Source organism: Hippopotamus amphibius, chromosome 3, assembly GCF_030028045.1.
Source record: "Hippopotamus amphibius kiboko isolate mHipAmp2 chromosome 3, mHipAmp2.hap2, whole genome shotgun sequence".
In the NCBI taxonomy this organism is placed as follows: Eukaryota; Metazoa; Chordata; class Mammalia; order Artiodactyla; family Hippopotamidae; genus Hippopotamus; species Hippopotamus amphibius.
The window spans coordinates 86082666-86098954 of NC_080188.1; the positions used below are offsets into that span (position 1 = coordinate 86082666).

The 16289-nt window shown below is 37.2% G+C and overlaps 1 protein-coding gene across 3 annotated transcripts in view; it reads left to right on the plus strand.

The window, feature by feature from the left end:
• Positions 1–16289, plus strand: part of GUCY1B1 (guanylate cyclase 1 soluble subunit beta 1) — a 46317-nt gene that overhangs the window by 15760 nt on the left and 14268 nt on the right. For all 3 annotated transcript variants that reach the window (XM_057729560.1, XM_057729562.1, XM_057729563.1), the window contains 2 exons: positions 533–651; positions 13299–13496. In XM_057729560.1, the coding sequence (XP_057585543.1) occupies positions 533–651; positions 13299–13496 (317 nt within the window). The remainder of the gene's footprint in view (positions 1–532; positions 652–13298; positions 13497–16289) is intronic.

Sequence of the window (16289 nt, forward strand, 5' to 3'; positions counted from 1 at the left end):
TTGTTGCATATCTGTGTTGGATGAGATAGTGATTAAAATTGATGTTAAGAAAAAATTTTAAATTTTAGGGACTATTAATAATTGAATATTAAGAAAAAAGCAGGATCTTGGGGTACATAATATATGCAACCATATTACTAAATATGTATACTTATATAAAGAAAAATAATTTTGCACCAAAATATTATCATGTGCATTCTTGATCATTTTCAAGATCTTTCTGCATTTTTTGGAAAAAGTGTGTTATACCTTAAGTATAAGTTTAAAAGCTCAAATTGTGTCATGGAAGCTGAGAAACTGATTGCTTTGCTTTAAAGTACAAACTTACCCTGTTAACACATCAATACACTGTCTTCTCAGATTTCATTGTATTTTCTTGACCAGATGTTTTTTCCTGTGACCTGTTAACACTGCATAGAAATTGAGGATTTATAACATTTTTTATTATGTGCTGTCTTCATTCCTCCCACTAACAATTTTCCACCTCTAATATGTCTTATTCCTGTTGTTGTCTCTCAAATCTATAAACTAGATCTCAATGCTGGAGAAATCCTCCAAATGTTTGGGAAGATGTTTTTCGTCTTTTGTCAAGAATCTGGTTATGACACAATCCTGCGTGTGCTGGGATCTAATGTCAGAGAATTTCTACAGGTGAGCAGTTTGAGGTCCTGGAGCTACAAGTTCTGAGTTTTTGATTCTCCAATGTAGGTGCTAGATGCCTTTCGTTCAGCCAGCTGGATGAGCGTCTAGCTGCTGCAATAGAATCATGGTGACATTTTTCCTAATTCACATCAAATAATAATTGTTGTATGGTTTTGAATATATTTTAACATTTTTCCTTCATTTTTTTTCTTTAATTTTTGGTACTGACACTGAATACTCAAGTTGTAAACTAGTGATCTCTGAAAGACTCAACATGTGATCTCTTCAACTGTCTTTTTAAAAAATAGTTCTTTGTGCCAGTAGCTGTGGTTTTATGTATATAACACGGGCTTATTTTCTATTTGTAAGACATTCCGAGTTTGCATAGCATAATTAAATAGTGTATCAGTATCTGTGATGTACTACTTGAAGCTCGCTATTTTGGAGAAACACCTGCCACCAGAACAAACTTGAGAATCATTGCTCCAAGTTACATATTAGTTAATCTACTCTGGAGAGGAAAATAGGAAATCTTCCAAAGTCAGTCTCAGGTGAAGACAGAGATAAATAATGTCACCAAAGGCCTTTGTCTTCTTGTTAAATTACTTTTTTTAATTATACTAGTAAATGACACATTAGGTGGGAGACTATTTTGGGATCAACCGTCCTATTTTAAGCACAGGCATTTGAGAGACCCTCTTCTTGAAATGTGTTAACATTGAAAGTTATGTGGTTGTTTGTAAAGGATATTTCTAAACTGGCTGCTGAAAGCAGCCAGATCTTGCTGGAAAATGATGTCAGTGCAGTACTAGCTGAACCGGAGCCCAGTTTGGAGGGAATGTAAACTACTTTCAATCCAGCTGCATTATTGATTTAACAGCCAAAATAAGAACTGTAGTGTTTAATCAAAATGTCTGTGGTTTACATAGTGACATTTTTCTTATAAACTTAAAACAGCATTAAATCAAGATGGAAACTGGTTTGTAGTCCCTGCCATGGATTTACCAAACTACTGGTGTCCAAAAAAGCTGCCACTTCCAAATGAAGTAGCTGCCAAGAGATATTTAAATTAACCTTTAACAGGCTGTGTTTAAATGGATTATTTTACATGGATTAAAGTTTGAGATGTAAAAGTATTTTGGGATTTGGGGGTTTTGAATACATTTCCATTTTTAATACTTCTGTTGAGTACAGCCCCTTCTCAGCTAAGTTTTAATTGCAGTTCCTCTCTCTTAACCTTTTATCTCAGTGGCCACATTTGTGTCAACAAAATGAGCATGCAAATGGTTTACTTTTTTTTTTTTTAACCTTTACTCATTGTGACTGTCTGCTAAGTGTGTAGTGAGACAGCAGAGAACAGGCAGCTCCTGGCGGTTTCTCCCAGTTCTAAAGCTGCCCTGTCCCACAGGTTGGTCTCCATGGGACTGCTCAGCCTGTGAAATGTGCTCTGGGTAAAACACACACCAGGCTTCAAAAAGAATGCAAATAGCTCATACCTACTTTATATTGATCACAGGGAGAAATGATAACATTTTGGAAATACTGAGTTTTATAAAAATATGTCATTAATGTTAATTTCACCTAGTTCTTTTTCCTTTTTTTAACATGGCTACTAAAAAATTTAACATTACATCTAGACTAATATTTGTCACTAATATTTAATGGCTTTTAATGCCTTTTATTTTCCTTGGACAGCATTACTTTAAATAGTTCTGAGTCCATTTTCCTCAAAGTCAATAGGCATTTTTTGTTAATATATTTTAAAATTACACACAATTTTGTTTTATTTTTTTCTTTCAATGCAAGTGTGAACAATGAGGAAACTGGAAAATTAGAATACTGTAAGCTTTTCATCAGTATTGTCTATTTTTGATTGAATTCTTTTTTTCCTGGTTTTGAAATTGAATATCTTAATGGCAAATTGAATGCATTAACATACTGATTTTCTTAAAAGTAGATATTTATGTTATGCTTAGGCTAATTATAAATAAATTAAATGGACTGTCTTTCTGTAGAAGTGACTATGAAATAAAGCAACTGATTTTCATAATTTTTTTTTAAGATCCTAGCTCACATTTAAAAATTGACATTTTTTGTTACATCAAATAATAAAATATTCTTTATGGTAGACTTCAACCCTTCATTGAAGAGTAAGATAAATTGAGTCTTATTTTACAGATATTTAAAATACTTTTCTTTTAATGTGTTTCACAACCTGACTTTAACCAGTCACTAAATCCTTAGAGTCTACTCCTAAGTACTGAATTTTCAGACTCCTAGCACTTTTCTTCGTTTCCCCTACACTTCTGTGGGACAGTCTACCATTATCTACAGAACGGATTGGTTTCCCCATCTCTCTGCATTACTCCTCCATCTCATCTCCGTTCTATAACTAGTGACTTTTCTGAAATGCAAATGTATTTCATCCCATCATTTACTTGCTTAAATCCGTCAATAATTCCCAGCTGCTCATTGGAACTGTAAAAAGCAATTAAAATAATTGAAACTACTTACAACCCCATCTACTTTTCCACTTTCTCTCCCCCGTCTCAGCCAAGCAGGACTTCTTTTAGAATCTTTTTTTTTTATCTTGCTCTCTCCATCCTCTGAGCTTTTGTACCTTCTCTTCCCTTTGTCCAGAACACTGTTCCTGCTCCTTTTCACCTGCATCGGTCCTCTTTATCCTGCTGGTCAAATTACTTCTACCAGGAAGGCTCTACTTCTCTCTCCAGACTCTACCCTATTTGAGTCAGGGGAACTGACTTTTCTCATGTTTTCACAGTACATCTATTTCCCCACTCATAGGAGTTCTCACACTGTAGATCATTTCCTGTTTGGGGCTGGAATGTAAACTATGAGGCCAGAGGTCATGTCTCTTAATGATGGTATCATCATAGACACTATCTAGGTATGAAAGAACATTGTTTAAAATGAATATTTGTTGTTTGTACGAAAATAGAAAGCAAATACCCCTATAGCTCAAGGTTAATTCTTTTATTAAGGATAACAAAAATCTGTTCTGAGTGAGGCTATGTAACTCTATTGATTATAGATTGAAATATGGAAGAATAGACACACTCTAGACCAATTTCCTTTTCAGGCAGACATGGCAAATTACTGTTTATTGATTAAAATAAAACTGACATTACTTGTGTCTATTGAAATGCTTAAAATGCTTATCCTAATATTTCCATCTGAGACTCTCAGGCAACAATAAAATAGCTACTGAAATTGTAACACAGGAGACCATTGGCCATGCCTTAGGTTGGGCACCACCGACCACTTGCCATCCTTCTGAGAAGGTGTCTCTTCCAGCCTCTCAGTTAGATACATTATTACCATTGACTCTCTATTAAATATACATATTTTTGCTTTTCTTGAAGTAATTTTTAAGTTTTCTGAGTACCAGGCACAGCATATAGCAGATAATCAATAAAGAGTCTGAATGATAGAATTAGTTAATTCTCATTTCTATGTGTATATTTTTTGTTTGGTTCAGGCTATTGTATCCAGATAATACCTCTGTTCCTTTATAGACATATTCTGTTCAAGGAGATGCTATATAGATAGTATCTGTAATTTAGTTCCAGAAGAATATTTGTTTCTCACTAGGATTTTGTCATTTCCTTCGATGAGTGAATTTAAACAACTTAACAATTTAAACAGCTTACATAATAGACAATTCTCCTTCCAATATCAAATACCTGGCCCTGCTTATTCACTCTCTCTTATATTTTCAGAGTCAATTTAAGAATTTTTACATCATGCCTGTTTTTAATCTACCTCAAGACTTTCACCAAAAAATAGCTAAAAACCCTAAATGGATAAAGTAATAAAATATAAGAAATATTTTTCGAGGAAACTTTTTAAAAACATTACTCTTCTCTAGACATTACATAATCTGGAATTGATTTTTTTAAATGTCCTGTGAAACCATCAATTCGTAGACTATTGGTAAAAGTAGATAATCCTTGCAATTTATTATTATTCTTTAGCAGATTTAGTAAGTGAAAACATGATGTATCAAAAAGAGATAAACAAAAACAAGAAGACATTTTGATTTAGATTTTTGAATTTTATACATTTTTATCTGGATTTTATTATTATTATTTTTAATATTTATTTATTTATTTGGCTGCACCAGGTCTTAGTCTTGACATGCGGGATCTAGTTCCCAGACCAGGGATCGAACTCGGGCCCCCAGCATTGGGAGCACAAAGTCTTAACCACTGAACCACCAGGGAAGTCCCTATCTGGATTTATTGTCTTAAAGAGAAGACTATATTTCAGCAAGAATTTTTTCTCTGTTCTGCCACTTCCTTATTCTTAAATTAGGAATAAAATGTGGTTTCATGCTGCTGTTGTAGTAAGTTTCTATCTGAAGCTTCTAGGGTATCGATTAAAATATCGCAGAGAATATATATGATCTGAAAGCTCCGTAAAGCATACAGCTGGTAAGGGAAGTCCAATCTGATGGCATTCCCACCGTAATCCATGCTCAGCTTTACTTTCTGATGTCCTATTGCATTATTGCAGATTGTCTTTTCCCCAAATTGCTGCACTAATATCTCCCATCTCACAGGCTCTTTTGCAGTGTGATTGCGCCTCTTCCCCATGAGAGGGGAGAGTCTGCTTCCCTTGGATCTGGGTTGGCTTTAGTGATTGTTTGACCCATAGAATATGGCAGAAGTCACATTCTGATGCTTTCTAGGCTAGTTCATAAGAACTCTTGAAGTTTCCACCTGAGTATCTTGCAGCACCTGCTCTTGGGTTGTTCCCTGTAGAAACCCAGCCTTAGGAGATGCCCAAGCCATAGGAGAGGTCTGTGCGGGCCCTCAGACAGAGCTCTCGGCCATTATGATGCTCCACCCCAGTTTCCATCTCACTCCAACCTGAGAAGTCCCTACCTGAGTCCAGACAATCCACGGAATCATGAGAAATAATATTATTGTGTTTAGCCAATAAGTCTGGGGTGCTTTGATACGCCGCGGTGGATAATTGGAACAGCATCCTGTGTGTTGCTTTTCCTTTTATTTTGTGTGTCTGTGTTAGTATGTATGTGTCAATGTGTATACATATTGACGGATGAGTGGAGCTTTGAGTGGTCCATGTTTGAAAAGATAAGAAGGTATATGGCCTCTAGAACTGGAATCCAAGTCAGTCCCCTGCAGGGCTACTGATTCATTTTCAGTGGTATTTTGTTATTATTATACTATATATTCTTTACTTCCCCAATAATTATATCAGGGTAAAATAAACCTAAATGAGTGTGGAAGGCTGACGACTGAAAAATAAAGGAGCAAGTTGCAACCTTAGAGACCAGTCAGGATTTAAATTATGAGCCTGCTTAAATATGCACAGGAATCTCAGTGGAATAAGCAAACCAGTATTCTGTCATCATGCACTGGAAGCACTGGCTTCTTCCACTACTTTGGGTTTGGTGGCAGTTTCATTCACTCCCCCAATTCACATACATAAGAGTCTTCCCCCAGGGCCTCTGTTCAGCCTGCAGTGGGATTTTCTTCAGTCCATGTTGGCTCCAGGTTTTGGCTTCTAAAAGACAACACTGTAATCTGGCCAGCCCGCTAGGAGCAGTCTGGGGTGGCTGACTGATCTACAAGTCTTAAATGTTTGTGCAAAGTGTTATTTTGGGAAATATGAGGATTTTTCCTGAACAGCTGTGAAATTCTACTGTTTCCCTAAATTATTTATAATATTTCTTAGAAAAAAAATGGACCATTCGTTTTATTTTTAACTTTTGAGTTTCAAAAGGAACTTTTCTCAACATCCAAAATGCTAATTTCTATAACCTACGTCTACTTGAAAAACCATGCGCAAAGTAAGAGCCGTGAGTTGAGTTTATTCAGTGTCTTACTGAGGACTGTAGCCAGGGAGACGGCCTCTTGGGTGACTCTGAGAAACCATTCCACAGACATAAGGGGGGAGGTCAGTGTGTACGTGGTGTGGGCAAAGCGGTACGTGTGGTTGAGCACACATCTGGGTACAAGGCAGCCGCTGGCCACCAGGAGCAGGTATCTTAGTTAACGGTTTTTGTGCATTTCTAAGTGTGGAAAGATGCAAGAATCCAGGTTCATAAAAGTTTTCTCCTGAAAATATCTAACTCTCTGAGGGCCTGTTCTGATATTTTTTTTCATCCCTGATCTTCACCCTGAATTCTTTCCTGGGTGTGTTGAAGGTTAGCAACTGCAGCGGCTCAATGACTAAATTCTCGTAGAACCCAGTGGGGAACGACATTCCTTATTTAGCATCTGCATTTTAAAAATTTGCCACCTTAGGGGCTTCCTAGGTGGTGCAGTGGTTAAGAATCCGCCTGCCAATGCAGGGGACACAGGTTCGATCCCTGCTCCAGGAAGACCCCACCAAAAAAAAAAAAAATTGCCACCTTAGAACTCTTGAAGGAAAGTAATATTCTAGAATTTTAAGGATTTTTCCTTTGAATAACGTATATATTTTCACAGTCTTACAAACTATTGATTATCAAATGTCATATATAAATGAGATTTTTTTAAACGTGAATGTAAAGGCAGTGTAATAAGTGAAAAGTATACACAGGTAATTCTATGACTCTGCATTTTTTTCTTTTACTTAAAAGTTCTCTTGAGTGGTTGGTAATGGTAACTATAAGTAGTTTTAAAAATATCACCACTTACATAATTTTAGTGACCCTGATAAAATTTCTTTTGAAATAAGGCCTTACATTATTTCTTTTAAGAAAGATTCTTTGTATTTTTCCAGATGGAAGGCTGCTTCTCAAGGAAGTAGCTTGAAGTAGAAAAGGCACAAAAAGATCATTAAACATAGACTCTTAGCTGTTCTGACCTCATGCAACTCACACTGACTCCGTGCTTCCCATTACATAGGGGTGACTTTTCCACTTTATCTGGGTCATGCTTGTTTCAATTTTTCACATTCAAATTCTAACATACCATCTTTCTTCTGAAACTTAAAATGCTTTTCAAATTACATGACTCTCACAAGTAAATATTGGTGTTGGTCTTGCTTTTCAGAAGTGGGAGAAATAAAAAGAAAAATGCTGTCCTTCCTCCTCTTTCCTTAAAAAAAGCAGAGGTTTGCAATGACTAATTTTTAAGATTTTTTCCAGATCTAAACTTCAGTAATGTGTTCAAATAACACAGACAACTCCCTTCTCCTATCTATTGGAATAAGGATTCTTTTTTTTTTTTAATTAACTATTATTATTATTATTGTGGCCATGCTGCGCTATTTGCGGGATCTCAGTTCCCGGACAGGGACTGAACCTGGGCCATGGCAGTGAAAGCCTGGAATCCTAACCACTAGGCAACCAAGGAACTCCCTAGAATAAGGATTCTTGAAGACTGAGAAAATCTCTCTCTCTCTCAAAACTTTCAAGGCGAGGTCTTACTATACCCATTTATGTGCATCACTTAGGAGTTTTTAATTAGATGCCCTGGAAGCACGGGAATGAGGTAGTTAATTCCCAGAAACTTGGCCTCTGTAATTATGTATAAGCTTATTTTTGCTATGCATACTACAGAGAGAAAAGTTGCATTTATTTTGAAGCATTCCAAGATCTTTAAAAATATGGAACTTCAAAGTAATATTTCTCAAAGGAATAATAAATTCTCTTTTGCGTCCTAAAGCTGTGGGGTGTACTAAATCTAGAACTTGTTTCCCGGGATGCCAGCAGTAGTTTTTCTTCTGTAAATGTTAAAAAAAGGCTGGAGGACTTAGTAGTAGAATTTCCGAGAAACAGTACATTCATCTTGCTTGTAGAAGAAGCAGTGAAATGATATCAGAACATTCAGAGAAATGAAATGAAAACCTCAGACCAGCCTTTTGGCATCTTGAGGCAAAATAGATAAATGAAGCTGCTCTCCGTTCATTTCCTGTTTCCTAGTGCCATAAAGCTAAGAAGAATGAAATGAAAGCATATTTGAAGTTTGCTTTACCGTTTCCTGGGAATCTCCTTGTGCTGAAATATACGTGTTTATATTTTTTTCTTTTTCTTATGTGTGTAATTCTTTGTGACTGGCCATTCAGCTTTTTTCTTTGTATAGCCACCTCCATGTGTGTATTTAGAAATAAAACAATACCGATTTTAAAGTGAAACTCTTGTTCTCCAAAATATATTGCTATAACCACGTGGATGAATAATTAGCTTTGTAAAGATGGTATTATAAAATGTAGACAGACAAGGTTTTCTCTTGGCTATTCTGAGTATCTTTTTTGTGGCCTTTGAGGTTGCTGCAAACAAGTATAGTCTGTGAAGAAAGCACATTTTTAGCAACACAAATGTACTCAGTTGAAGATAATTTAATTTTTAATCATGAATTCCATTTCTCATAATAGGCAGTGGTAATCACTTTAATTTTGAGAGAGTAAAACCCAGTAAGGGAAGCTGTAACTAAAGAAATCCCAAGAGTATTTTTTATGGTTAGATACTATCTAAAGAAAATCAATATTACGTTAAGTGGTGTTAAATCTTTTATGCTCCAGGAAAGCACTTTAGTTGTCCACTTAATTAATAGCAAATTCAACAAAACAGTCAATCTCTGGAGAGTTGGTTACCACAAAGACTTAAAAGATTAACATTTGACCTCATGTGTCTTGGTTTCCTATTTGCTTTGAATTGATAAGTTTAAGCAACATTTTATTATTAATACTTTAGTATTAACAATACCTTTAAGGTAAATATTAAATTAAAATGGATTTATTTAACTAAATGATTTAAATTAAAATGTCTCCACGTTTAGGGAGCGGTGCCTGTCCCTGTGTGACTCCTGGCCTTGAGGTCCGGGCTGTCCTGGCCCATCTCTAGCTTTCTTTAGCATCAGTGATGTAGAGAAAGTAGATGGTACCATCGTTACGGCCTCCTGCTGTCTGCTTCCCTACATGTAGAAATGTGCTCATGTACTGTGACACAAGATGAAAACCGATGACTGTGAAAGTGATACGGGCATGTTGACTTAAGATATACTGTATGGGAACATATTATAGAAGAAAAACTGAAAAACATTAAAACATATTTCAAGTTACTGTTTGACTCATTTTTAAATTTCTTCTTAAAAATGAGCCACAACACAGTACCCGGGCCTGACTACATTAGGAAATTTTTTTTAGGAACAGCAGTTTAACTTAGCAGTAACAGGCTGAATTTTGACTTTGTGGGAAATACATATAAAACTCTTTTGATGATCGTTTTTTCTCACCAGATTTTCTCTGACAGCGTTTTTTGCAGCATCAACAGATGTGCAAGGGGTCTGGCAGGGTTGTGAAGCGCAGTCCTCACGTCTTTCCTTCCCAGGAAAGGATTCCCATGGGAAGAACTCGTCATAGGAAAATCCTCCGTGTTACTTAACAAGCGAAGTAGTTTGAGGCCTTCAGCTGCTCGAGGTTTCTGTAAACTGTCCATCTTTAGCATCTGCTGTGTGGTGTTCCTTTCAGTTGGCAACAGCCGCCTCTGGAGGCATCAGGACCACTTGATATTTAAGTTAATGACTGGCCTGAGTTGATTATAACAGGTGTAATTTGGGGGAAAAAAAACCCAAAATTTTAGCGGTAGGCATGGAGGCATTTCAAAAGAAACCAGATTCTACCATGGGTTGGGAGCTAGGGAATTGGGGAGATGTTGCTTAAGAGTACAAACTTGCAACTAGTAGAGAAATAAGTCCTGCAGATCTAATGCACAGCATTATTGTGCTATTGTGATTATAGCCAACAATAATGTACTATAAACTTAAAAAAAAAAAAAGAAACCAGATTCACCAGTTGAGGAGACTTGAGACATTTATCGGAGTCAGAGTGTCAGTGTTCATGACCTCAGCTCTTACCTTCACTCTGCGTCTTTGGACCCCATTCTTTAGTCAAGCCCTAACCATTTTATTCACCCGAAGCCACCCTGCACGTTGGTTTGTGATCTAAACCATGCACTGCTTACAGTCAGGGTCTGTGTTGTGCAGTTCTGAGCCAGCTCTGTACCCTGCCCCCCGCTTGCACCACATACCTGTGCTGTATGCAGTGCACATGCTTTATACAAAGCGTGTGCAGTGCACATAACACTGAACAGATGGGCAGATGTCAGATGCTGGGCTGCAGGTGCCCTGGTGACATCACTTCGTACCATACTTGATCCACATCCTTCCTGACGTCTTTCTGGACCCTTCTGTTTCCCTAAACTGGCCTCTTTGAGACATTTGGAACAAGAACTGTCCTTCCGTTTTGGCCCATCTCCACACCTCCTTTTCAGATGTGCTCCTTGAGGCCCAGGGCATCCTGAGACCGTTTTGCTTTTCCCAATCTCTTTAGCAATGATCACCCATTATTGATGGGTTTCTGTTTGGCGAATTCGCTTTTTTATTGCTACCATAACAAACTACCACAAACAGAAGTACTTAAAACAACACACATTTATTATCCTACAGTTTCATAGGTTGGGAGTCCATCGGGGTCTCCCTGGACCATGGTGAAGGTCCTAGCAGGGCTGGGGTTGGGGGAGGGGTGGGGAAAGCATTTCCTCATTCGTTCAGGTGTAGGCAGAATTCAGCTCCACGCAGCCAAACATAGGCCCACAGACCAGTTTCCTTACTGGCCGTCAGCGGGTCTGCGTAAGGCCCCAGGGTCCCTGCCCAGGCCCTGCACGCGATGTTTTGCATCTCAGAACCTGTGTCCTCCTCAGCTCCCATCCTTCCCTGTCACCAGGAAAGGTTCTTGGCGTCTAAGGACTCATTCACTCGTGGGGTTAGGCTGGGTCTACCTGGGTAACGCAGCATAATCTTCCCAACTCAGCTTCCCACACGTAATCTTTTCCCCAGTTTCCCATACCCTTAATCCCATTTGCCACATGAGACAACTTGTTCAAAAGCATTAGGTCTGGAAATCTTGGGGACACCATTATTTTGCCTGCTACACCTGGGGTATGCTAATATATACGTCATTTTAGTTATTTCCATTTTATCAGAAGGAATCAAGCCTTAGAAGGGTTGCGTAAACTGGCTACATTATCATGAAATGACAGTGTCATGATTAAAATCAAAATCTGCTTATTTTTATTATTATTATTATTATTTTTTTTTAATAATTGACTTTTTTTTTTTTTTTTTTGGCTGCACTGTACAGCTTGCAGGATCTCAGTTCCCCAACCAGGGATCAAACCTTGGCCCTTGGCAGTGAAAGCACAGAGTCCTAACCACTGGGCCACCAGGGAATTCCCAAAGTCTGCTTGATTCTAAAGCCACCTTGCTCTTAATTCCTGTACCATGCTGTGTGCTATGTGTGTGTCCCACTATACGTGTGCAACACACACACACACACTATAAGTGTTGAAGAGCCATGTGGGACCAAGTCAATAGTATAGGTTGCACCATTTCTTCTGGTTATCTTTAAACAAATTTATTTTTTCTGTATTAGAGAGTACCATACAGCAGGATAGTGGGGAATTTGATATGTTCTAAATTAATCACAAGGCAATAAGAAAATATTTATTTGCAAATTTATTAGTTTTCTAAGACTTTGGTTCTAAAAGATTCAATTTCACAAGTTAGCTATGAGGCTATACCTTGCTTGGAGACAGTGAATGAACATGAGGAAATTTTACTGATTTAATTTCCAAAATGATTTTAATTACTAAAATATGATTTCACAAAAGAGTATGCTTACATTTTCATGTGCTTATAACTTGATGTAGCTTTTTGAATTAATAGTTAAGTTTTAGGATTGTAGTGGAAACAAAGGGTACTATGCGATCACTTTGGGCATTCCATACTGTTTATCATAACATAAATACACAACTGCCCCAGATTCCTATAAATATACATATCTTTGCTTTAGCTCATAACTGTGTTTCTTTTTTCTGCTTCAGACATCTGTTTTACACCCCCTTTGTTTGTTTACCCTTCCTTAAAATGTTTCCACTGTTAACAGTCACAGATGTTTTTCTTTTAAATTTTATTTTATTGAAGTATAGTTGATTTACAATGCTGTGTTAATTTCTGCCATATAGCAAGGTGATTCAGTTATACATATATACACATTCTTTTTCATATTCTTTTTCATTATGGTTTATCACAGGATATTGATTACAGTTCCTTGTGCTATAAAGTAGGACCTTGTTGTTTATCCATCCTATATTCAATAGTTTGCATCTGCTAATTCCAAAGTCCCAATCCATCCCTCCCCTTCCCTCCACCCCCTTGGCAACCACAAGTCTATTCTCTATGTCCGTAAGCCTGCTTCTGTGTTGTAAACAAGTTCATTTGTGTCATATTTTAGATTCCACATATACGTGATATATGGTATGTGTATTTCTCTAACTTACTTCACCTAATATGATAATCTCTAGGTCCATCCATGTCACTGCAAATGGCATTATTTTCTTTCTTGTGGCTGAGTAATATTCTATTGTATATATGTACCACGTCTTCTTTATCCATTCACACAGATGTTTTTCTTAATTACATCACTTTAGTTTCAGGTTCTCTGTGGTTCTTGCCTTACCGATGTCTGGATGCAGCCAGGGAAGGATGTGCCCTGTGAATGTTCGCCGGCCAGTCAGCCCCCTGAGCTCGGATCTGAGCCTGCTCCCTCAGCCTGCTCTCCCGAGGCCGGCTGCCACGTGGGAGCAGGATTTACTCATCACTTTGTCCTCTTCCTTGCAGAACCTCGATGCTCTGCACGACCACCTTGCTACCATCTACCCGGGTATGCGGGCACCTTCCTTTAGGTGTACCGATGCAGAGAAGGGCAAAGGGCTCATCCTGCACTACTACTCAGAGAGAGAAGGCCTGCAGGACATTGTCATTGGAATCATCAAAACAGTAGCTCAGCAGATACACGGCACTGAAATAGACATGAAGGTAAAGGTCAGGAGCTCGGGCTTTTCTGAGCACAAATGACACGTGGAATGTTAGAAAGATGCTCCGAGTTTGCCTTTGGTCAGCTCTGCTAGTGGACCTCAGCAGGGGTAGATACCAGCAGTAACAGCAGGCAGTCTTCTATATTTGGCCTTAGAATGCATTAGACAGGATAGTTTTTCTTGCGGGAGCAGATTTTTCTTTCTAATTATACATTGCTCAAGGCAACAGGAAATTTAATTTGCATTTCCTGGGAGCTCACACTAGCTGGGAAGCAAGGGGATCTGAGACTGGCTGAGCTGTGGCCTTGAGAATACAAAGAAATCTGTAATGTGGACACATTTTTAAATAATATGAAATGAGGTATTATTTTACTGTTCATTGTTTCTTTGTGGATTTTCTTGGTCTGTCTCTGAAATGTGGTTAGAATATCTCATTTTGTAAGAATATCTCATGTTGTAAGCTAAAACTTTTCCTTTTTTTAATTGATACAAGAAGCCGGGTCTCATACTTTAAAAAATGCATTGCTATTGATAATTTACACTGTTAGTTTTGAGTGATAATTTCAGGTATTGATACAATAGAAACTGAGCAGTAAAGGGAACCATTGTTTTTCCATTATTTCTAATCCAGAAAATCACTCCCAGGCAGCTATGTTTTGTGTGTTCAGCACATTCAGCCCCAAGAGCCATTTTTCAGTGGCCCTAAGTTTGAGAAAAGTGGGGAGAGGGTACCCTATTTCAGTTACCTCTCTTCATGTAAAATCTAATAGGCAGTGCTTTCTTAGATACACAGTTACATTCTAACATATGTGGGTATGTGGGAAGCCCAAACTTTAAGTATAGTATTACACAAATAAAAATTGTAACATTGAAATTAATTATATTAGAAAAGTATCCCATATATTTAGTCTAGTACTGTCCCATTAGATTTCACATTTTTCTTTCTTTCAAGAGTTTGTGTCAATTCTTATGTGCTCCCCAGGTGCATCCTTAGCTTTTCTACAACTAGAAAGTGGGAGTATGGGTAACATAACATTATCAAAACCAGAGACACTTAAAAATTAAAAACTTGGGTAAAGGATTGAAATTCACCCATGATTAGGAATCTCACTAGAATTCAATTAAAATTGTACATGCCTTTTTTTAAGAACTTTTATTGAGATACTCTTGACATACAATAAACTGCATATATTTAAAGTGTACAATTTGATATAAAATTGTATATGACTTTCATTCCCAACTTTGGATCCTGACACCAAACTAAACACTTCACTTTTAGTAAGGGAGCCTGTATCAAGGGGCTTTAAAACACTGGGTCTGCTCTTGCTTTATTCATTACATAGTCAAGCTGAGTAAGAAGTAAGGGCATAGAAACTTCAGGAAAGAAACATAAACTGGGGCACACTTGGCAACTGCCGTTGCCATGGTTATTAGAGTCTTTGGTTTGGGAGGTTGACAGCAGTAGCGCTCTCTATAAAGTTTTTATTTAATTGTGGGGTTCACCTTATACACTGTGGGTTTTCTGGTGGTCTTCATTTATTCAAGTACTCCAAGACAGACATCTGAAATATTTGCATTTGATATTGTATTTGGTATATCTAATTTTTTTCAGAGGCACTGTTTTAATTTCCTGAGGTGTTCTCATGTTGAATCCCTAAGTTTAATCGGTCCAGGGCTACCAGACAATTTAACTACTTCAGAAATATTAGACCATGTCATGAAATGATATACAAAGGAGAGGTTAAAAATATAATCAGAAAAGCTGTTAATTTTGCTAATTTAACCAAAGCAAAAGAGTGTAATTGAGGAATTCATTAGTAAATTTAGGTTGCATATAATTCAGTTCTTCTAGCTGAAATGAAAACACAGCAGAACATCATAACTTTAAGATTGTTTTGTTTTGTTTATGAGACTTTAGGGAAATTAATCTTCATGGGGCATAATTTTCCAATCATAAATAAAAATACTAATCTTTAACAAATGTAGCAGATTAGGGTGACAGTTTTAGTAGTACTATCCTGATTTCACCATGAAACTATATTCAGGAGAATATATACAATAGTGTCCATATTAATTGCGTTTGTTCAGTGTCAGAGTTTGCTGACAAACTTAGTGAACTAAGGAAAAAAGTGAAAAAGAGCAGCATTTCGCCTTCACTTAGCTGCAGCTGAAGAAATATTCACCCAGCTATTTCCCATTTTGATCTGGCTGCAATTTGAGATACATTTTTTTCCCTTTATAAGAAATTTTCATACCTTATTAATCATTTATTTGCCTGTGAATAATATTTAGAAATGTAGTTACTTTTTAAATTAGAGAGCTTCTCTCATAATCGTGTTTACTCGCATAGCAAGAAGTCCTAGATCTGGAATTAAAATCAAAGAATATAATTTGGGGGAGGGGGGATTTTTATGCGTACTGTCAATTTATCCTTCAGAAAGATTAATCAACAAATCCTCCCGTTAGTGACATGGGAAAGGACTCTTTTTCTGTACCCAACCTAATTTGGTGGTGTAATTTTATATATTTGCCAATTGGATTAAAAAAACAACACTGCATATGTTTTAAAATATGTATTTCTGTCATTTCATTTCCCTGTTTGTGCATGTCACTTTTGATCATATTAAATAATACCACTCTGAATGATGTGTAGGTGTTTACTGTGTGTGTCCCTGGCTGAGGGCGGCTGAGCCCACCAGGAAAAGGCAGTGCTTTTCTCCAAATTCTACCAAAGAGGCTGCGTGGACCACTAGGGGACCCGTACCAGATTTGCTGTTTTTCTGTGAATTTACTT